General features: G+C 29.6%; 2 protein-coding genes across 2 annotated transcripts; both read right to left on the bottom strand.

Annotated features, from left to right (window-relative positions):
- Positions 1-773: 773 nt before the first annotated feature.
- On the bottom strand, positions 774-24,592 carry LOC107445478 (probable imidazolonepropionase). The gene is made up of 8 exons (XM_016059873.3): positions 24,371-24,592; positions 10,722-10,828; positions 8,323-8,387; positions 5,462-5,739; positions 3,480-3,705; positions 1,710-1,928; positions 1,060-1,220; positions 774-974 (listed from the first exon to the last, which is right to left on the bottom strand). The coding sequence occupies exons 1-8, from the start codon at positions 24,526-24,528 to the stop codon at positions 866-868; spliced, it is 1,323 nt and encodes a 440-aa protein (XP_015915359.1). The 5' UTR covers positions 24,529-24,592; the 3' UTR covers positions 774-865.
- LOC107445479 (zinc finger protein 888-like) lies at positions 16,443-19,035 on the bottom strand. Its single transcript, XM_016059874.3, has one exon. It carries the CDS (start codon positions 18,888-18,890, stop codon positions 17,817-17,819), a length of 1,074 nt encoding a protein of 357 aa, XP_015915360.1. The 5' UTR covers positions 18,891-19,035; the 3' UTR covers positions 16,443-17,816.

The following is a 24,592-nucleotide window of genomic DNA, read 5'->3' as shown; positions in this document are numbered from 1 at the left end:
TGAACTTCATGTAATTATATAATTTATAATCTGAAAGTATAATTTTAAAAGTAAAATGAAATGTGGTCAATATTAAACTATATTTAAAAGAACATATAAAGGAATTGCGTTTAGATATACAATATAAAAGTGTATAGTGGTTAGTTACTTCATAGTTTCATTTATTTATTTTCAATTTAATGATCTTTCTTAATTGAAACAAAAATATTTGTTCCTTATGCTTTTTCTTACCTATATAAACATTAATTAAAAATTATGCATCATGATCAATATTCACAAAATTGCAATTTAAAATTATACATTGTGATTGATATTCACATGATTTAAAAATCTCACATTGAAAATCAAATTCACACAATTCTAAAAAAAATGTGCATAGATTTTTTATTTTTTTTAAGACTGTGATAATATATTAAGAATATAAGCTTCCTGCATACTTAAACTTCTATTCTTTCTCAGATTTCAAGTATTTTTTTTTATAGATAACAGTTTTGAATTTTGTTTGCCAACTTTTTTTACCAAATTTTACCTCCAATTTTACCTTTGAGGCCCCATCAACAGACGCCACTCAAAATATCATACCTTAATAATTAGTAACCACATTATTTTACGAAACTTAAAAATGATATAAAAAAAAATACTGGTATGTATTTTGAATAATTTAGTGCTTATATTAATTCACAAAGCATTTTGAAATACTTAATTGTTTAATATTTTAACCCCATTTTCATACCAATTTTTACCATGTTTAAAAAAAATAGAAGAGAAAAAAATTTCAGATCATTTTATTTATTTATTATTTTTTTTCTTTACAAAACATTCATACATATGTATATCATAATGAACTTTATATATAATTTATCTATCAAATAATGAATGAAGAATCCTTGTTCTTGTGAATGATGTTACCTCTCTTTACAACAGAATCTATAAGGGAATTATGTGCTCCCATTTGATAGATCAAATGTTCCCACCTATTAAATAAAAATAAATGTAAGTAATGTAAAGTGTTTTGAGATTGATTTGTAAATTGGGAATTAAGATGTTTAATTCAAATACCTGCTTGCATTGATAATTATAAAATCTGCTACTTTTCCTTCTTCTATTGAGCCATGAGAATGAGATTTTCCTAACGCTGCAGCTGAGTTAATTGTGGCTGCATAAAGTGCTTGATCCATAGACATTCCACATAATACACATGCTAGATGCATTACTAGCGGCTACAAAACACAAATCTAATAAATTTTCTGTTATAAAAATTATTAAAACGTGCAATTTTTCTGATTTATCTAGGAAGCAATTCTGTGCTAAAAATTTTTAAACTATTTTACATTCTCTAAACAACTAGCTTGATATAATAAAATTAATTTTGATTAATTATTGAAAAAAGTTATAATAAAATACTAAGAATATAAAAATATTTAAAAATAAAACCTAATATTGTCAAAGATGTGAATTTTATCATGTCAGATATCTTGAGCATATTTTTATATCTGACTACTCAAAACCTGTTATAAAGGTCACCTCTGCAAGCATACAAAATACCAGAAAAAAAGAACCCCTCACACAAGATAAATTATAAGTTGAGTTCAACTGTTGGCAGATCATGGCATTTTACAGGGTCCGCTAGAGGAAGCTTTTCAAGTTTAAAGCGTTTTTCAACTTAAAAAAAAAAAGTTCTTAAGAGATGGATGGAGACATAATCTTACCATTGAAAGACAGAAAGCATTAGGATTAAAATCACTCCCAAGAGCTACAGGCACCCCTTCTTCAATCATTTTTTTAACTGGAGGTGGTTTTAGTTTTAACATGTAAGCTGTAGTAGGCAAGACTACTGCCACTGTTCTACTTTTTGCCATGGCTCTTATTCCATCTTCACTGATTTCCTCCAAATGAGAGATGGCTGTTGCTCCTAGAGATGCTCCCATCTGAAAAAAAGATTAAGACATGGATTAATATTATAATTGATGGACTTATTAGAAACTGTCATGAACATAATTATCAAAAATGTTTGATATTAAAATGAAATACATAATTCTCCTGGCATAACTTTTTAAAATGTAAGTAGTAGTTGATAAAATAAGAAATTATCCCCCCTAAGGTTGTTTCTAGCCACCCAGTTAGGTAGATTCACAAAGCTGACTTTTATGAAGAGTTAAATTAAAGAATCGTTTTTTAGAGAAAAACCATATTTAAAATGAACTGGTCTAAAAGTTGTTGAGGATACTAATCTTCTCAATGAAAAATTGCTATATTTTAAGACTTTTTTTAGAATTAATATCCATGCCTACAATTGACTTTCCATCCCCATTCTCAAACCTAGGAAGTTCAGTCTTTTCAAAGTGTTACCTCACATGTTCACACCCTGAGCTCTTCATATAAATAATTGTATTTTGCAATTGATTCTCAATTCGCAATATATCAATAATCCAAACAAAGAAGGGTTAACTTAGCGCTGTATATATTTAAATAAAGTTAAAACAAAATGAAAGAAAGAAACACAAATAATGACACAGGCATATGATCATTTTGAGAGTATTTATAATAAAACACCTTTTACAGTGTTGAAACACAGTATGTAAGAAGGTCCTCCATTATATATTACGATCATGTATCTGTTTCTGTGACACAATTTATGCTGATTTTCCATATTGTTTTAATTCATTTATATGTAGAGTATCCACGCTCTTGGAAAGTCTTGCAAAATCCTGGATTTAGGTGCTCGAAAAATCAAATTTTTAAAATATAATTCCCCTCCCCCCTTTCAATTTCTTAGCGTTCTGATGTTCCGAATATCTGAATTTGTAGCAAAATCCACACTCATAGTCATATTTTATTAAAATTATAATGTTTTATCTTGTTCTTTAAAAATTATGATGTTCTTTCAAAAAACGAAAGAAAGAGCATCATCTACAGAGAAATTATCATTTAAACTTCTAACATTTCAGAATTTATTATTTTTATTTTATCAATTTAAAATTCTAGTTTAGGCTTTTTATATTACACTTACTTTAACGAAGAAATTAAACAGCTTTAAATAACTACATATATCTAACATTATTTAGTTATTTACTTTTGTATCATTTTCAGCTATTTTATTGCTTCAACTCTTTCTTTACTCTGTTTTTTTTTTATTTAAAATCAATAAATATGAAGATGCAGAGTATAACAGTTTTGGTTATACCTATAATTTCAATTCATTTTATTATAATGCTTTTTAAATTTATTGTTGTGTTTTTGTGGAGAAAATAGTAACTTCGGTAAGTCATGAAAAATTCTTGGAATTATTCATGGAAAGTCATAGATTTGAAAATCTAACGTGTAACAGATACTCTGTATATGTTTGCAATGAACTTATTGATGCAATAGACTTGACATTGCAATAAATTTGACAAAAAAAAAATCATGGCAAGAAATAACTTATAAAGTGGTCACTAAAATAACAAATAAAACTTTAATTAACACAGCATTTATTCTACCTCTGCTGCTCCTATAGGATTCAATTCATCTCCATGAAAATTTATCTGCAGACCCAATTCTTTTCCAGCCGTTAGAATTTGCCGACTTTGGTTAACATCGTATACACCTTTCTCACAAAAGACATCAATATTGTCGATCTTCAGTTCTTTCGACTCCATAAGCTTCTTCAAGGCTGGTAATTGGTCTTCTATGATAGCTTTGGTTGCTTCGTCCGAAGTCAAATGCCTAATGTTATAAGTATTTTTATAATAGAGTAATCTACATTCACATTACACAAAATTTAACGCGTGTACTGAAAAGAGCATATGTTCATAGCTTGTAAGTGCTTCAAATTATCTTTTCATTTTTAAACTTGTTTCTTCAAAATTTAAAAAGCTGAATTGAGAGATCATCACAAAGAACAAAACTTTGTTTAGATTACATAAATTTTATATAAAAAATTTAAAATAATTATTAAGTTATTCATTTAAATAATGAAAAAGACTATAATATTGCTAATGTGATTTTTAGACCAACCACAGGAGTAGTCTACAGCAAGATAGAATACCTGAATAATATTTAAACTAATGATTGATTTTCACTTACTAGTATGCAATATTTTATAGTTAGGTAGTATACCTTGAATGTGCTGACTTAATTAATGCAGACCATGTGTAAATGAATCAAATAATTTTTGCACTTGCAATTATAAAATTTATTTATCCAATAATTATTTCAACCACAAATCATAGTAATTTCAGTTTTTTTTATTATTGAACTAAATAACTAAGATTTACAGATTTCTGTTTCATTTTAAATTATGAAGTTTTAAACAAAGCTGTAGAATTGGTGTTTCAAATCTCCGTCTATACATTAAAATGTTCACCTAATCCTAAGAATGTATTAAAAATATTAATATTGCTTCAAAATATTAGATATTTAAAATTGTATGCTTCTTCTTCTTTTATATACGATCAGAGTTAAAGGAATTTTATATTATAACATAAGAATTGAAATAAATTTTAAAAACTTTGTTTAAGAAAATACAATACTAAAATTTTTCAATCTTCAACAAATAAAATAGCAATTCATGTGGCAAATTTTTTTTTATTCATTCATTTAATTAAATGTTTAAAAAATTTATGATAATACATAGTATTTTGAGGACAAGAAATCCAAATTCATCGGGAAAGAAAGGTATGTTTATTTAGAAAAAGTAGTTTTTGTCATTTTATAACCTAAAATACTGTCTGCACTAATTAATTAGCATATTCAAAGTCTACCCCTCAATTAACGAAGATTCTATGCAGGCTTTGTAGTAGGTTAGAGAAAAAAATCAGGACATATTTTAAAACAATATGCATATATCAACGGCAAAGTAAAAAAGATAGTATAATTTACTCACCTTAAAAGCAAGTTTTTTAGCAAAAGAATAATAAAATACAGTAGTTTTAATTTCAGAATTACTTTGTCTAAAACAGAAAGTTTTAACAGTTTCCAGTATAATCATATCAATACTGAACAACTCAAAAGAGTTTCAAATCAAATCAATGCATGAAAAATTTCATAGTACTGTTGTATTTAAAAGAAAGTTAATATTCTTTAAAACCAATTTTTAAATAAAATTTAATTGAGTTCAAGATTTTCTTTATCAAATAATTTTAATGTAGAGTTTCAAAACTCTTGAAATGAATATGCCACTTACCATTTTTGTATAAAAGTTTTTGTATATTTTGTAAATTTAATAATTATATGTTATGATTACTGTATTGTTGATTGGAAAAAAAAATAAGGACAAAATATTTTTTATCAGGACAACTAAAAACCCTGTTGTTACATGAAAATCTGATCAATAGTTATAAAGTTAACCAGGTGTTTTGTTTTTCGTTTTGCACACTGTGTCACTTTCATACAACAAAATCTTCCCAAAATGGAGTTTTACACTGATATAAAAAATTTCATTTAAAAAAATTATTACGAACATTGATTTAAGGAATCTTACTTTGGGACTGCATGGGCACCACAGTAAGTTGAAGAAATTTCCATGCTAGTCTCTTTCTTTGCTTGCTCTATAACTCGGAGCATTTTCAACTCTGTATCTAGATCCAGACCATAACCAGACTTTGCTTCCACCAATGTTGTGCCACATTTTAACATTTCTTCAAGACGAACTTTCAACAAGTGCAGCAAAATTGACTCGTCTGTTTTCTTTGTTTGATCAACAGTATAGTATATGCCTCCACCAATTTTGTGGATATCCATGTATGAGAAACCAGCGAGCTAACAAAGATAATGTTTCATTAGGTTACCAATATTATATCTGTAAATTATTATTTTTATGAAAACACTACCTGAGCTTAACCATTAGATTTGGTTGGAAAATTCACTGGCTCATTTACCAAAATAGTGAACTGTAACTAACTGTGAGGTGATTTAATGCTTTATAGAAATTGGAACAATCTTTTCTGTTTCAGTAATAGTTGCTTGCTGAAGTGTATAACACATGAATTCTGATTTTATGACAAAAGGATCTTGATGTGCCTTGCACATCTGTTGTCGTTGTTTCTATTGCCAATACCAACAAACCTGCTTCGTGAAACGAAGTGAATTTAAAGCAGAGGGTAAGTTTCTTGCTTTTCAGTGGCACCATTTATAGCCAAGAACACGATTTCAGTCACACACACTTCGCAGCCCGTTTATAGGGTGGACCCAGTCATACATCCATTCATTCACCCACAGATCGTAATTTTGACCTTAACGATCCATCTCCAATTCTATTCAGTACCCCCAGAGGTTTCATTTGCTTGGGAACATGGAGGACTTTGTGATCTGACAGATTTAACATGCACCAGTCACCATTTACTAATGGGGAGTCTTTGGCCGGCTGAGATCGAACGCCTTGCACATGTTTTCAAAGGAAGTTATTAGTTTTAGTATAAATGGAAGGAGGAACTGATTAGTTTTAGACCTGTTTTGATAATAACTATTCTATTATTCTACTAGATTTAATTACATTTTTTTCTTAGAAAAGTTAAAAAAAAATTATTCTGATTTTTACACTACATGGGAATGCTATATCTCATGTTTAACTTATTGTCTAAAATTTCCAAATGTCCAGGGACTCCTTAATTTTCAGCATAATGTTATATTTTTTCTGAAGAATTTTCTATTAAAGATTACAGATCTGCAATGGCTGGTTGGTACCCGGCTCGCAACCACCACAATGCTGACATAAAATATCCTCAGTGGTAAACGAATCATGTGTTAGAATCCCCTAGCTGCCGGTCTAACTGTAGCAATTTTTCGCGATTTTTCTCACCATGTAATGCAAATTCAGGTTAGTTTCATCAAATTCCTCCATGTAGGACATGATGCAGAAGTTTCTTTGTCTTCTGGGTTGGGTTCAAAATTACAGAGCTGCATAGTTGAACATTGATAGTTATAAACTCAGAATCGGGTCAGCTATTCTCCGCTGGTTATAAAATACAAAAAAAAAAAAAAAAATTAAGATTATGCATTATGTGGTAATAAAAACTGAAATAAACAGGGACTGACAAATCCCAAGAGACTAGAAAAATTTCCTTCGCGACTAACTTTTTCAACATATTATTCTGCAACTTGTATTAAAATTATTATAAGAATGCATTAGGGAAAAAAAGTCAAAATTGATCGCTTCTTCTTTGCTTAAAAATCATATTAATTGATAGATAATATTTTGACGCTAAAACTCAAATGCTTAATGTATATATCCAATTTGATGTTTGTATTATAGGAAACAATATTAGTGTTTATTTCATGGTTTGTTTTATTAAATTATATGAATATTAATTATTATTATTATATGAATATTAGTTTCATATTTTTAATATTTAACTCTTTTACTGCAAGAAGGCACAATATTAATAAAAAATGATCAAGTATGTAAAGCTAGTTTTTTATTTTTCAGTAAATGTGATAAAGTCATAATATTTCTAGAAACTAGCTCCTAAGAATTTTCTTAGTCCCTGTAAACTAACATAAGTCTGGTAGCAGAATTTACAGAGTCAATCTGCAACCGTATCTGCGTAAATTCAAATTTGTCTGCAACACGATTTATCACATATATATATAACAAAATTTGCAACAACTAGATACATAAAAATTATACACAAAAAAAAACTTATGTTTAATTTTAACTTATGAAAGAGGATTGTCATTTCAAGGAGCAAAATTAATCTGCTATGATAATCTGCCGCTGCCATGATGGATGTTTTCTCCTACCTGTAACATTTACTTAATACATCATAATTCTGTCATGGTATAAATCAGTGGTTACCAACAGGCAGCCCGCGGGGCGCAACCGGTGCGAGAAGCCTTTATTTGTGACCCGCGAACTAAAATATATTAGTTGTCATTTTTTTGCGAACAATTTTCGTAAAAAATCTATATGGGTTTTAAATACTTTTAAGTTTTATATCTTAACAACTTGATATCTGTTGCACATTAATTGTTTAATACATAGGTGCACATTAAGGTTATTGTAGCCAGAATTGTTTAATATGCAATTAAATATTTTTAAAAATTTACTTCTTATTTTAACTTGTAATTCAATACCTTTGTTTTGTGCAACTTGACAAAAATCTGACAGTAATATTTAATGTTCCTTCAAACAAAAAAGAGTCCTATATAAAATTTTGATAAAGTTGCTGCCCGCCATTAGATTGTTGTTTTTAATTGCGGCCCCCGGCCTCATGTAAGTTGGAAACCCCTGGCATAAATCATTCAAAAGCATTACATAAACAAGATGTATATTTGGTTTGAGGTTACAATCAATGGAACCCTCAGCTTTTTAAATCAAGTCTACAGAAACTGTCAAATACTTACTTTCATAGAAAATTCCTTCACCCTATCTCCAGCCCATACGGGATGAGTATGGGCATCCACCAAACCTGCAAATAGAAGAAAAAAATGAAATGCATTTGCAGAATAAAAATGCAAACTCAAGAATCACATTGATGTTTAAGTTGAATGATTCACCAAATAATTAAAAAGATTTGTCAAAAAAAAAAGAAAGAAATTGCTAGCTAAAATTTCAGTTTTGTCTAAAAGTAATGAAAAGCGCTATTAAGTAACGAATACAGACCGTAAACAGAAGCATTACATCTGAAATTTCGATAAATTATTAACAGCATTTAATGAAATTTGATACAATTATTTATTTTTCCACTATCAATGAGCAGCATTTCCGGGTTCACATATTTGTGGCAATAACACATATTTGTGGAACATACATATTTGTGGCAATTTGGGGATCTGAATTCCAAAATTATGGGATAATAATTAGTTATTTTGTGCCAACTACTTTGTTATGCCCCCCACCCTCCTTAATGTATGTATGCTGACAGAGTTAGAATTGAAACTTGTTTAATGAGTAGCAAAGAAAAGTTGTAAGATTACCTTCAGATTAGAAACACCTTCGAGTTTCCTCAGGCAATCAAACTGGTTTCAGTGTTTCTTTATTCCATTTTCTCTCAAGCGATTCGACAAATTTCTATATCATTTTATTGTTTGCTTTCCACCATGGGTGCAAGTTGGAAAAAAGGCCACAAGACTGAAAATTTTTTGACTGAAATACATAACATACACAATACCCCCTCGACGTATGCAAACTATCTAAGAAAGCTTTACCATAATACATCAAGATTAAATACTGTACAAAAAATATTTATTCATCTGTCTTTTGATAAAATAACAACAGGACATAAGAAAATAGACCAATAACGTAGACCTAAAAAATATTTTTATGGACAGAAAAAAAAAATTCCGATTTCCGTCTGCGAGTCAGTCTTGTTTCCGTCCGCCGACATTTTTGAAAGACGGGAATCCGTCCTGGGGACGGAAGACTTGCACCCATGCTTTCCACGCCTTGAATATTAATTTGTGACTTCTTATGTTCCTCATTTGTGCTCATAAGGATCATTACTTACAAATCGACTTAAAAAAAATCAGAACAAATCACTTCTAAAAAAAGCGGGACTGAAAACACCAAAGCTTTTTTGATTGCCAGAGAAAGGACAGAAAAATTGAACAGTTATTTTTAGAAACGCGACCTACTTCTTCTGGCAATCAAATTGATTTTGATGTTTTATAAACTGTCCTTCTTTTAGCGCTTTTGTTTCAGCCTTGTTTAAATAATAATTCACAAACTGTAATGTGTATTTTTTTAATAGGATTCAAAAAATATAAAGCCGCAATGGCTCAGTGGTTAAGGCACTGAACAATCATTGTGAAGAACAGGAGTTTGATCCCCAGAGGCAGCTTGAACCCACTCAGCTTCAGATAAATGGATAAAGACCACATTAAAACAGTCATGCTGTTGTTCACGAAATTGTGGAACTTTAACCTCTATGACTCTCCCTTCCCTGGCCCACAAAGGTATGTTGCAGGAAAACTTTACTTTTTAAAAAGCATACATTAGGGATGTTACAATGGTATACTCTATATAAAAATGGAAACTTCTTCTGGTCAAGTATTGAGTTAATTAGGTGACTTATAGTGTAAAACTAATTGATATTTCTGGTACTTTAAGCAGACAGAAGAAACTACTAAAACCTATTGTGGTTTTAAACTGTGGATTTTAAATGATAAAATCAGAAATTTGTAACCTAAAATGCTGACTAAATAAATTAAATAAAATTTTTCAAGTCAAATCCCCAAACCGATAAGATTGTATTTTATTTTATGTGAAATTCATTAGTTCATTTGCTTTTTTATGAACTGTACATGAAATTTCCTTCTATAGGAAATGGGAGTTTTGAGGGAAGTTTGAGCTTATAAAAGTTCCTAATTTTTCCTAAATATAACAAGAACTAAGGGTTTACATTAGCAGAGAGCTAGGGATCGTAAATTTGATCCTGGCAGCTAACTAAATAACTGTCCTGTATGCAAAACGAAGAGCATCTTAAGGCCGAATGCTACTTCGAGATTTGAGTAATTCTATATCCTATTTAAATACTGCAAAGCAAACAGAACGATAAGGCTTCCCACATACAAACTTTCCATTTTTTGTGGTATTTTAATGAAATATTGCATTACAATACAATCGCAATTAAAAATAATCAGTTATTTGCAGGAGACATAAATCAAAAGTCATCTCATTAGTGAGGAGTAAAACTTTGGAGAGAGATTCTTGGTAGAGTGGGGAGAACAGAACAGTAAGACCATTTTTAACTCTATTTTTTTACTTTGGATGTTTTATTATAAGAAGAAAAATGACTACTTACCAGGCAAAACACATTTACCAGTTGCATCAATAATATTTTCAAATGTAGATGCTTTATATTTCTCTTCAATGTCATTCTTGTTACCAATGTCGCTGATGATTCCATCACTGTAAATATGAAAAGAAAAAATTTCTAACCGGGCTTAAAAAAATTTTACGCTACATAAAGAAATAATATAATCTGAACTCGATTAGCGTTAAAAATTATTCTCAACTAAAAAGTTTCTCACGTGTACTAGGATGAATTTATTTGCTTTTACAGCATAGTAAAATTAAAGTTTTGGAACTTTTTTATATTATTAATCAATATAGGGTTCTTCTATTATTAGGAATTTTTAATATGGGTAAAAGCTTTCCTCAACTTAACATAACTACAAAAAATATAATTAATCAAAGCTATCATTTGCTAAGGCTTGAAATTAAAAGTGGTTCTTTAGTCCAGGAACACTAGAATCTGACTCAAACCGCCTTGGTTTCAGTAATCTCTTGAAAGATTTAGTTACAAAATAGCATACTTCATCAAATTTTTTCCTTTTTTATTTTATTTGACTTGAATATTTTTTTACAAATTTTTAACATTATCTACTTACAGTAATATGTAACATTTACATTTGACCAAATAACTAAAACCTAATTAAATTCTGATTTATGTGCTTTGTTTGCCTTCTTTAATAAGTTTACGGAAACCTTAATATTTATTTGCCTTATAAACCTTAATTTGCCAAGTTGATTTTTAAAAAAAAATTAATACAAAAATTTTAAAAAAATTAAGCATTTTTTTTAAATATCTAAAAGGGACTAGTGAATGGTCTAGTGAAAATGTGAAAGACTAGCAAAATATTTTAGTCAATTTTGGACTTAACTTTAACTAAGTTCTGTTTTATTTTTACTCCTTTCCACAACAGACAGAGCCGGATTATACCTTTCGTAGGCCCTAGGCACAGAGCCGGATTATACCTTTCGTGGGCCCTAGGCATAGCCGTTTTTGGGTCCTCCCCTCCTTCCCCCACTCCTCCCCTCTTTTCAAAATATATGCTAAAATTTTCTTGCATATTTTTTTACATTTTTATTAATATGGATTTTAATTTACAAATTTGTTTATCGAACTTTATCTGCAATACCGACATACTGCCGATATTGCAGTAGATATCGATAATACCATTATGATTAGTTCGATCGATAACAATTTTAAAGATAAACTCGTGAATACTTTTCCTAACGTTCACATTGCATTAAGAATATATTTGTCGATTCTTGGATCAAATGCAGAAGGAGAAAGATCTTTCTCCAGATTAAAATTGATAAAAAATTATTTGCGTTCAACAATGATCGTTTAGCATCGCTCGCACTTATGTCTATTGAATACGACATTTTGCGTAGTCTTGGAATTCGACAGCTAATACAAGATTTCGTTGAATCCAAAAATCGCGAAAAAGTAATATATTAGATCATAAGATTCTGCAAAATAATTTATTACCGAAAAATATTATATTTTTATATGTATCTTCATAATTTTGTGTAAAATACACTTGTTGTTTTTAAAGCTAAATTATTTTTGTCAACAAATTTTTTTCTCCCAAGTTTTTCGTAGGCCCCTGAATTTCGTAGGCCCTAGGCACGTGCCTAGTGTGCCTATAGGTTAATCCGGCCTTGACAACAGACAATTTGTTTTTCATTTTATTTTTGTCCTCCAAAAACAGAGATTATACAAATTAGTACTAACAGTGAAATAATGGAGACACTTGTATTAGTTTAGATATAAAAATTATTTAAATAAAAATTTAATAATGAGAATTTTCATGAATTGATGAGAGTTATGACCCTATCAGTTTTGCATGAATATGCACCTCTCCTACTCACATCATTACATTAATTCCTGCACCAATATAAATTTAAAAAAAATTTTTAATCAATGAATCCCAATGATCGCCTGAACTTCATAAGTGATCCATAAAGAAATATGAGAAATGATCGCTTTTCAACAGTGCTCTGTATATTGATTTTGTTCATAGCCTTTTTCAAAGAGTTAGATTGTAACCATTTTGTTTTGAAAATATTCTATAAATCAATAGTTTCTATATTTGCAATAAAATTGAGTTTTAAATAAATGTGTGTATAAACTAAAAAAGAAAATTTTTTAAAAAAAACTATAAATTTTTAATTTCTGAATGTGATTAACACATTAATCTGCAATTGCATTAGTATTTAATTTAGGAAATACATTAGTGAATAATAAAGTTGACTTTTGGAGAAAATAACTTTAATATTCTTTCAAATATCTATTATTTTGTCCTAATAACAAGCTTATCTTGCTTTAATTTCTTGATCTACCACACTAGAACAATTCCATTTCAAGGGATGATACTCTGAGATGTGTAATTCAAGTTTTAAGGCACAATACATAGGAAAGTAAATAACCCACCTTCTTTTCTTTCATTTCATGTCTATTCTGGTCAAATCCAAGCAGACCTGGCGTATTCCCAAATGCATAGAAATTCCTCGGGTATGAAAATATGCTATACAATAAAGAGTACAAATTTCACGACTATGGCAATGTGGTCGGCAGTGAGTATTAGCCGTCTTTACATCCCAGGCAAGCCGCCACTGGGGACTAAACCCCAGTCCTTCATAATGACAGCTTAGTGCCTTAGACACAAAACGATCACAGCTCATCCATATTATACTCATTGCAAATAAAATAGGTATTTCAAGGTTATGCAATTTCCCACTTTCCCTCTCTCTGTTACCACGGTTAATCCAGCAAGAAGTGGGGAGATATTTATGCAGAGAAAAGAGCAAGATTTACAAGTACAATGGTAACAGAATGTGGAAAGCGGGAAAAACGCATAACCTAAAGACGCCATTTCTATTTACAAAATGTAACTCACAAATAGAATCTAAATACACAATGTATTTTTACTATTTCAGCTTTATGTTGTCAATTTGCCCCAAACACTGTGATTTTTTGCTTTTGTACATTCCTATCAAAGAATTTTGTTGAAGATGTCGATGATCTATTTCCAACTGTCCATCATTCTACTCCAGAGTGTAGAAGGCAACCAATTATATTAGAAATCATTAATTGCTTTAATGAAAAATCTAATTTTATAAACAGTAAGAAAATATATTTTACTTTTGTTAATTAGGAGATCCAATGACTAATTATTTACAAAAATTAATATTTAAACAATAAATAAATACATTTTGAAAATGGTGTAGGAGAGTGTGACGGCAGGGGTTAAGTCCCACCAAACAAGTCTGATGATCATGAAATAAAAAATGTAATTGATATGTGGATGTAAGGATATTACTTATGAAAGAAAGTTAAGGATTCCACGTATTGGCTATTAAATGTTTTCTATTGCCAAGCTCCTTTTTTAAGCCTTATGCATTCCAATATGGATGCCCAGTGTCTGAGCGGTAGCGTTTCGCACTGTCGTGCCACAGGTCCCTGGTTCAATCCTCATGCCGGGCAAGGTTGACTCAGCCTTTCATCCCTTCAGTGGGTCGATAAATGAGTACCAAGCATGCTTGGGAACTAGACACTGGGGGTTTCGCGTTCGGCTGACCACCTAACCGGAACATCTGCTTCTGCACCCCAGAGCCCAAAGGTCAAGAAAACTGAGATGGGCACAGTAGGCCTTGGCCCTCTATGGGCTGTCGCGCCACTGAATTTAGTTTTTTTTTTAGCATTCCAATATGTAGGGTAGAAAAGAGAGTATAAGGAAGTAATACAGAATTTCATTAAAATCAAAATATTTGGCAACTATGTAACAGTTTCTGAATTTTGTGCTAGCATTAAGCAGATGTAGTGGGAAAATCTGAAAATTTATCTTAATTGAGGTTGAAACATAAAAAGATTGCTGATAATATTAATGCTTTTTATTTATAGAGAATTAAATGAAATAATAATTAAGTTTTTAAATGCTATACATATCTTTGTGAGAATGGGACTAAATGTTTCAGGCAAAATCGAGCCCCATTTGTTGCTAATTAACGTTTGGAACATTTTTCGACAAAACTAAGAGATATAAAACAATTAAAATAAAAGTTCAAGTGAACTGAAAAGCTCAAACGGACAAAAAAGGTCAAAATAATTCTATTTTTCACACGTAAAAGGAAACATTAAGGCATATTACTTTTGTAATATATTTCTATCAACTTCAAAAATCAGTTTCACGCTTCTTAAAAGGGAAGCGTTCTATGTTTTTCCTTTTACTTGTGATAAAAGGCTCCGCAACAATGAATTTTCTGATTTTTCAGAAATTAACCTTTATATGAGCATATAATTTTTTTTATTAATTTTATTCTTCAAGAATTTTTTAAGCAACAAATTTTCCTATTTTTTTAAGAATCACACAAAAATTTATTTAGATTATACTTATTTGTATAAGAATTATTACAAAAATTAGATAAAAAGAAACCTATTTTGTCCAAGATTATGACTTATTACAATACTTATACAAATGACACTGGATGAAATAGAAGAAACTTAAAAAGACCTGTACTAATGTTTAGAAGTATTACAAGAATAGTCTAAATTTAAATAAATTAAATTTAGACAAAAAAAGTTAAAGTTTTTTACTTTTTTTTTAAAAAAAAAAAGGCTTTTTATAGAAATTCTAAAAATCTATATATTATTTAAGAGTCCATTTAAGAATTCATACTAAACAGTATTTGATTAAAAACTTATTATGCTATTTGTAATTGTGAAATTAACATGTATTTTTTAATACTTATAAATTTAGTAATATTAATAAAATTTGGTTATGTTTTTCTAACAGTTCTTTATATAATTATAAAAATAAGTTTTACTATATTCATTTGCATAAAATATTGTAAAATGACATTAAATTTATTTCTTCCCCATCATTGGATTTCAGTTTTCGCATATATTAAATAATTTGATTAATATTATTATTTAATTATTTGATTATTATTATTTAATTATTATTTGATTAATATTATTATTAATAATTTTATTAATATTATTATTTAAACTAGATAGCAATTAAAAACTGTTTTAATATTCAATATTTACTATGAAAAAGAGTTTCTTCTATTTTGTTTCTCATTTGTATTGAATTAAACCCATTTCTATTGGGACAATTTTTTACATCACTTTTTCACCATGGAAAAAGCTTGCCATTTCTGCTTTTCAATAAGAACAGGAATTTTAATTACATGAGTTCTTTTGTAAAATATTTTATCACATACATACTGAATAAAAAAAAAAAAATTCTGATCTGAAATAAAGAATGCTTAAATAAGTTTTCTGTGAGAATGCAGGTTGAGTTTTGTTCATTAACTCAATTAAGATTTCAACTGAATTTGTGAGCATAAGATTTATCACACACACTTCACCAGACTTCTCTCCAGAATGACCAGAAAAAATGCCTACATAAAAAAAAGAGTAAGATTTATTAACTCACATTGCAAGAGTTAAAGATTTTTCTCCGATATAAAAAAAAATATAATGTTCTCTTAATGGAGTTTTTCTTGAAGTTTTCCTACAAGTGAAAGTCTAGTCGTTAAAATTAGAAATTTATCATCCCTTTAATTAAACTGTATTACACTATTAAGATTTATCACGTTTAACTGGGCTTCTAACCAGTATGAACAACAGTGTTAATTTAAATTAGCTTTCCTTCTGTGAGATTTATAGCATAAACGACATGAATAAGGTTTTTCACAAGTATGAACAAGAAAGTGTCTATTTAAATTTCATTACTAAGAAAAAGTTTTATTACACAAAATACATGTATCAGGTTTTGCCCCAGTATGAACAATGTAATGTCATGTTTCCTAGAGAAAGTTTGATCACACATATTGCATGAATATGGATTTGCTCCCAAATGAACAAGAAAATGTATCTTTAAATTAGATTTGGTGGTGTAAGATTTATCACACAAACTGCATGAATAAGGTTTTTCTCCCCTATGAATAAGATAGTGTTTATTAAAATCCTATTTTTGTATGAAAGACTTTTCTCAGACATTGCAAGAATAAGGTTTTTCTTCACTATGAGCATGTAACTGTTGAATTAATCAGAATGTTTTATCACACATACTGCAAGAATAAGGTTTTTTATTTCTATGAACAAGATAATGTTCTTTAAAAATAAATTTCAGTAAGAATATTTTATGACACAGACTGCATGAATAATGTTTTTCTTCAGAATGAACAAGAGAGTGTCTATTAAAACCTCCTTTTCCTCTGAACTTTTTATCACATAAACAGCATGAATAAAGTTTTTCTTCAGTCTGAAATACATTGTGCTTCTTCTTTAAATTACACTCACTTGTATAAGAATTCTCACACATAATGCATGGTAAGGCATGGACAAGATGGTAATTTAAATTACTTTCACGTGTGCATTATTTTATTACATTCTATGAACAAAGCTGCTTTTCAAAATGTACTTCTTTAAACAACTTTTCACTGTTCCATCTTTTCAGAGGCATTATATGAATAAGGCCTCTCTTTTTAAGTGTAGACAAAAAGTGTGCTTTAGATCTTACTGAAAAAGATTTATAACAATGGATATAAAAGGTTTCTTTCATTTATAAACAATATCTAATATTCCTGTTTTATCAAAAACAACACAAGAATAAAAGAAAGACTTTACACAAGTGTGGAAAAGAGAATGTTAGATTCCTATCTTGAAGGAAAAAGATTTCATTTTTGACGAGTTTTCTAAAAGAATTTTCTCAACTATTTAAATTTCCCTTCTTTTGAATGTTTTATTACACTCTACATGAATATAGTTCTTTTCTTGTATGAACAGGTGTTTTTGTTACAGTGTTTATTAGAATTTCCTTTCTAAGTAAATGTTTAATAACACAGCATATAAAAGAAAAGTTTCTCTCCACTCCAAAATAGTCTTAATTTAAACTTCTTTTACTAAGACTGTTTGATCACATACACAACATAAGTAGTAATATATTAAGTATGTTTAAGAAAATGGATATTTTTTTTAAAAGAAGGGCTTTATGCACACTGCAGGTATAAATCTAATCTTCAGGATTATCAACTTAATGTTCCTTTATATTGTATAGATGTTCTTAAGATTTATTACACACATTAAATGAGGTTTCTAGTGTGTATGAACAACAGAGTGCTTCACTAAAGTAGCTTTCCTCCTGTAAGATTTATTACATACACTGCATGAATAAGGTTTTTCTCCAGTATGAACAAAATTGTGCATACTTAGATTTCCTTTCTTAGAGAAAGTTTTATTGCATATACTGCATGAATAAGGTTTCTCACCAGTATGGACAATATAATGTTGATTTAAATCAGGCTTCCTTGCAAATGTTTGATTGCACACACTGCATGAATATGGCTTATCTTTAAAATGAACAAGATAATGCCCTTTTAAATTGTATTTATGAGAAAATGTTCTATCACACATACTGCATGAATATGAGTTTTCTTTTGTATGAACAAGACAGTGTTTATTCAAATTTCTTTTATCAGTAAATGTTTTATTACACACGCTGCATGAATATAGCTTCTCTCCTGTATGAACAGGAAAATGTTCTTTTAATTTGGATTTGGAAGAAAATGTTTTATCACATACACTGCATGAATATGGTTCTTCTTTAGTATGAACAAGAGAGTGTTTAATTAAATTTTTTTTCTGAGTGAAAGTTTTAGAGCACACACTACATGAATATGGCTTTTCACCAGTATGAACAAGATAGTGTTGATTTAAACTACTTTTCTGACTGAATGTTTTATTACATACATTGCATGAATAAGGTTTCTCTCCAGTATGAACAAGATAGTGTTTATTTAAATTTCCTTTCTTAGAGAAAGTTTTATTACACAAGCTGCATGAAAAAAGTTTTTCTCCAGTATGAACAAGATTATGTTCTTGTAGATGAATTTTCCTTGCGAATGTTTTATGACACAGATTGCATGAATAAGGTTTTTCACCAGTATGAACAATATAATGTTCTTTTAAACTAGATTCCCGTAAATAAGTTTTATGGCACAGATTGCATGAATAAGGTTTTTCTCCATTATGGACAAGTACATGCCTATTTAAATGACTTTTTTCACTGAACTTTTTATCGCATATACTACAGGAATAACGTTTTTCTCCAAAATTAAATTCATTGTGCTTCTTTAAATTACAGTCATCTGTATTAGAATTTCCCCACATAATGCATGAATAAGGCTTCTCATCAGTATGAACAAAATAATATTTATTTATATTACCTTTTGCGTGCGCATCATTCTGTTACATACAAACTGTATGAATAATTCTGCAATTCGAAATATTAAAGATAATGCTTCTTTAAACAACTTTTCTTTGCGTCTAGTTATTATTTTCTTTCACAATCACTGCATGAATAAGACCTCCCTGAAGTGTGGACAAAAAATGAATATTCTAAAATAATTCAACAAAAAAGATTTTGATAACAAGATAATTAAAAAAAGTATGAACGTGAATAATTAATTTAATCTAGTGTTTCTCAAGATCAAAAGGACTGTGAGAATAAGACTATTCACATGTTTGAAAAAGATAATGTTATTTCAAACTTTGATTCTTCCAGAATATTTTATTACACAAATTGCATAAATAATGTTTACTTAGCTTTGTTTATAAGTTTTATAACACTTACTGAATAAAAAAGACTTCTCTCTCATAAGAAAAAGATTTCAAACAAATTTTCTAAGAGAATGTTTTATTACACACAGAGCATAAGCAAAGTTTTTCTCCCCTATTCAAATTTCTTAGCAAAATAAATGTTTAAACATGCAGAGAATGAAAAAAAATTCTCTACTATGTACAAAAAAGCATTTATATTAATTTGCTTTCTTTGTGAATGTTTTTATCATTCTTACTCTAATATGAACAATAGTTTTAAAAGAAAATGGTTTTACAAAAAATGCATGCATAAGTCTAGTCTTCTGAATTAGCAATTTAAGATTCCTCTATACTGTATTATGTTCCTAACATTTATCGCACATCTGCGTGTTGAACTTTTTTGTTGGAAGATGCACAGATGCTTCACGAGAAAATGAACAACAGAGTGTTTATTTAAACCAACTTTGTTTTTGTAAGATTTATCACACACTGCATGAATAAGGTTTTTCTCCAGTATGAACAAAATAGTGTTTCTTTAAAATTTCTCTTTGAGAGAAAGTTTTACCACACACATTGCATGTGTAAGGTTTCTCTCCTGTATGATCAGCACGGTGTATATTTAAATCATGATTTCTAGCCAACGTTTGAACACACACTGCATGAAAAAGGTTTTTATTCTGCAGGAACACGATGGTATGTATTTAAATTTCCGTTGTGAGAGAATGCTTTATCACATATGTTACATGAATATGATTTTTCTGCATTATGATAAATATAGTTCTTTAATTTACTCTTGATCTCATCTGTTTCAGATTTTTCACATATAATGCATGTATAAGGCCTCTCTTTGGTGTCTCAGAATTTCCTTGCGTAAGTTTTTTACATAGACTGAGTGAATAAGGTTGCTTATCAAAATACATGAGAAAGAATTTCTTAAAATGGCTTTTTACTTTGTATTATTAATGTATGAATAAGGTCACTCTGAAATATGACTTAAATAATGTCTCTTCAAATTAGATCCTTTTTACAAAAAAATATGTATTCAGTATGAACAAAAGATTGCTTATTTCTTTAATCTCGTAAACAAGATTTTTCTTCGGTATAAACATAAATAATTTTCTTCATAATACATAAATAATCTTCAGTATAAACATAAATTGCGTAAAATAATTTTCTTAAACAAAAGAACCCAGTTTGGTTAAGTCTAGTCTACAGGAATGGCAATCTAATATATTTTTTAAACTGTATTTATGTTCATAAAATTTATCACACTCACTCAAAGAGGCTTTGCAAGAGTGTGAACAGCAAGATGTTTATCTAAACTAGCTTTCCTCGTGTAAGATTTATTACACACATTACATGAATAAGGTTTTTTGCCAGTATGTATAAGACTATGTATATTTAAATTTCCTTTCTTAGAGAATGTTTTATCACACACACTGCACGAATAAGGCTTCTCACCTGTATGAACAATATAATGTTGATTTAAATCAGGTTTCCTTGCGAATGTTTTATCACAAACACGGCATGAATATGGCTTCTCTTTAAAATGAACAAGATAATGTACTTCTAAATGGTATTTCTGAGAAAATGTTCTATCACACAAACTGCACGAGTAAGGTTTTTCTCCCGTATGAACAAGACAATGTTTATTTAAATTTCCTTTATTAGTGAATGTTCTATCACAGATGCTGCATGAATATGGCTTTTCTCCAGTATGAACTAAAAAATGTTCCTTTAATTGAGATTGCCAAGAAAATGCTTTATCACACACACTGCATGAATATGGCTTTTCTCCTGAATGCACAAGAGCGTGTTTAAGTAAGTTTCTTTTCTGAGTGAATGTTTTATTACAAACAGCGCATGAATAAGGTTTTTCACCAGTATGAGGAAGATATTGGCTTTTTAAATTACTCTTGGCCGTAAAAGATTTGTCACACATTATGCATAAACAAAGTCTTTCAGTAATATTTCAGCCTTTCCATATATTCTTTGACATAGACTACATGAATGATGTTATCCTTCAAAATGCACAAGAAAGTAGCTCGTTAAGCAGCTTTCTATGTGAAATTTTTAATATTTACACTGTATGAATGAGATGTTGATGAAGTATGAATAAAATAGTCTCTTTAAATTAGATCATTCAGCAAAATATTTATCATATTCGATGAATATCATCTTTGTTGAAATCCAAACAAGAGAGAGTTCATTTAATCCAATTTTCAATGAAAGTTTTGAAAATTACTTTAAATAATGTTTGAAATCGCACCAGCATAAAAATTATTTCTTTAAATTACACTTAACTGTATGAAATTTCTATTACATACTGTATCAAAAAGTAAAACACGCAAATACATTATTTAAAGCTTAATTTCTTAGGGAAAACGTTATAATATTATATTTATTGGATTTTTTTACAAGGGATTTTTCATATGCATAGCATCATTAAGTCTAGGTCTGCTTTCCATTAGACCACTATGTTTTAACCACTCTTCTGTCCAGGGAATGAATATATTTGCTTATCTAAATGACATCTTTAGTGTCAATTTTATGAGCTCTTTGCATGGCTAAGGTTTCCTTATAGAATTAGAAGTTTTTTTTTTTTTTTTTTAAATACCCTCCCTGAGAGCACACACTACAATTAAGTTCTCATATCTCTGCTCAGAAAAACAAACTAGTAAATATAAAAAATATTAAATGAAGCGGAGCGTATTAAACTTTTACTTTTGTGCGCTTAAATCAGTGTCTGAATTCAGATCTTGAAATGACTTTTACTGCCGAGAGTATTGGCAATAGAGCTTATTCACACTACGACAACGGAAAATCACATTCAGTGAGAACTTAGGGGACATTCCTACTGAATGATGCTCACGCATCTTCAACTACCGTCGAGAAAATAGAGAACATGATTTACAAGGAAATATATTATACCAATCAAGTCCAATTTTCCCTGAACGGTGAATTGATGTGCGTAAATTGTATCGAGAGATAATATCTGCAATAAATTCGGGCTAAGTTTTGCATTGCGATCACAACTTAAAATATCTTCTTCATAAATTAATTAGCATATTTAAGGATAGGCTCATAAAACATTTAGACTGAGTCCTTGCAAGTGAAGAATAAATCATTAGATTTAAAGTTACTCAAGTGATTGAAGTTATCCCTTCAATAATTCACTTCTTTACTTATCACTTAGATCACTTTACTTATGCGGCAAACATAAACAACCAAATCGAAGCAGTTAAGAAGCTCTACGTTGTGTATTTACGTGAAATATCTTTAGATTGTTGAACATGCTATTCATAAGTGGTTTAAGATTTAAATATAAGAAAGGTGTAGTAAATTTTTTAAGAAGAAAAACACACATATAATCTGTTTCACAAAGCTCTTAATTCGTTAAAGCTTAAATGTTTTTTACTCTTACTATTATAGTCTAATTTATTTATAATTAAGAGGGCTAGTCCCCAACTCACTACTGCTTACCAATCCCCGAAAACACTCCCGACTGCTCCTTTCAGATCACTTAGTCGTATTCAATACCTCAGTTTTTACGTTAGACGGCTCTAACCGTGCTCGCTGTTGCCCCGAAACTGTCAGCTCAGATATTTTCTAACTGCATCGCAGACGATTGGCAATGGTAAAACTTTGTTTATAAAAGATAAAAAGAAAAAAAATCCATTTGGGTGGAAATGTCTCAGGAAGTCTCGTTTATTTTATTTGATTTAGCCGAATATAGTCTGGTGCTTTATGTTTGAATTGCTTCTATGAGATGGAGCATTTTCAAGAGCATTCAAAATTTGTTTTGTGGTTGAACAGTAAAAAGAAAAGAAAAAAAAACAGGTAGGTAGGTATTTTATTTACGTCACACTAGAGCTGCGCAATGGGCTATTGGCGACGGTCTGGGAAGCCTCCCTTAGGATGATTCGAAGACATACCATCACAATTTTGATCCTCTGCAGAGGGGATGGCACCCCTGCTTCGGTAGCCCGACGACCTGTACGCGAAGTCGAGCACTTTACGGTAGAACAGTTTAACGAGGACCAATACCGCACACCCTCGGTCCCTACACAGACTAATCCAAGTGGTCACCCACCCGCACACTGACAGCAGCCAGTGATGCTTGACTTCGGTGATCTGCTGGGAACTGTGTCTTAACGATCAGTCCACTGCGGAACAAGAAAAAAAACAATTATTACGTGGTTATCCGCAAATCACAAAATCGAATACCGGCATACGTTACAAGCTGAATTGACATGGACAATTACACCATATACGTCACAAAAACTATCTTAACCAACACTTTGTTGACCATCCACTAGATTTCTCACATTTCCACTCATAATATATTGCATATCGAAATCATAAACTGCTAAAAGTTAACAGTTTACGCAAATTAACACTGTTAACTTTTAGAAGTTTATAAATTAGATCTAAACACAAGTAATTCTAAAATTAAAATAGACTAGAAAATTAAAAAAGCATTTTCAAATATTCACCAGCATTTAAATTAACTCTCAAAATTCGCTAAGTATTTTACAAAGAAATACGGTTTTCAAAATCATTTTAAATCGATTTTTTTAAATCAAGCAATTTGAATTTGACTTTGAATATAAAAATAAAAGAAACGGATAAATCCGGAAAAATAGACTACTATTCATAATTGTTTACACTTTCTACTACTATCATTAACTGAACTTCGGAAGGATATTTGTCTTTGTCAAACGATAATTTATAAACATAAGATATTGGTATAAATTCTTCAAATTTAACATTTTTAAACTGGTTCCCAATGTGTTGACTGAACTACGCCGTTAGAAAATCTGAACAGAAATATCGTACATGACATTTAGGTTTAACAATGCATAGAAATATAGTTCATTTCATACTAAATATTAAGGTTGCAGTATTTTTGAAGAATATTTTTCTATTCAAATGATATCAATTTTATGTTTCATCATAAAATCCTTTTTTTTTTTTTTTTGGAAGTGATTGTGTACCTATCTTTATATATACTAAACTGAAAAAAAAAGAAAAGTTCTTTCAATCTTTACCTTGAAACAACAATGCTAATACCGGTATCACCACCATCCAATACAGCAACTTTATCCAAGTTTTTTCCGATTACCAATTGTTCACCATTTTTCACCACTTGCACAACTTGCTTCGCAGAATGAATTAGCAGTTTATACTTCATTTCTTCTCCGGACATGGTACTTACAAGTAATAAAGTTTTCAGAAAAAAAAAAACTCGAGTTTTTGATAAAATTGGAACG

This window comes from Parasteatoda tepidariorum, chromosome 10 (genome assembly GCF_043381705.1).
Source record: "Parasteatoda tepidariorum isolate YZ-2023 chromosome 10, CAS_Ptep_4.0, whole genome shotgun sequence".
NCBI classification, from domain to species: domain Eukaryota; kingdom Metazoa; phylum Arthropoda; class Arachnida; order Araneae; family Theridiidae; genus Parasteatoda; species Parasteatoda tepidariorum.
The sequence above is the reverse complement of the archived record's forward strand: the minus strand, read 5'-3'. Positions and strand labels throughout refer to the sequence as shown.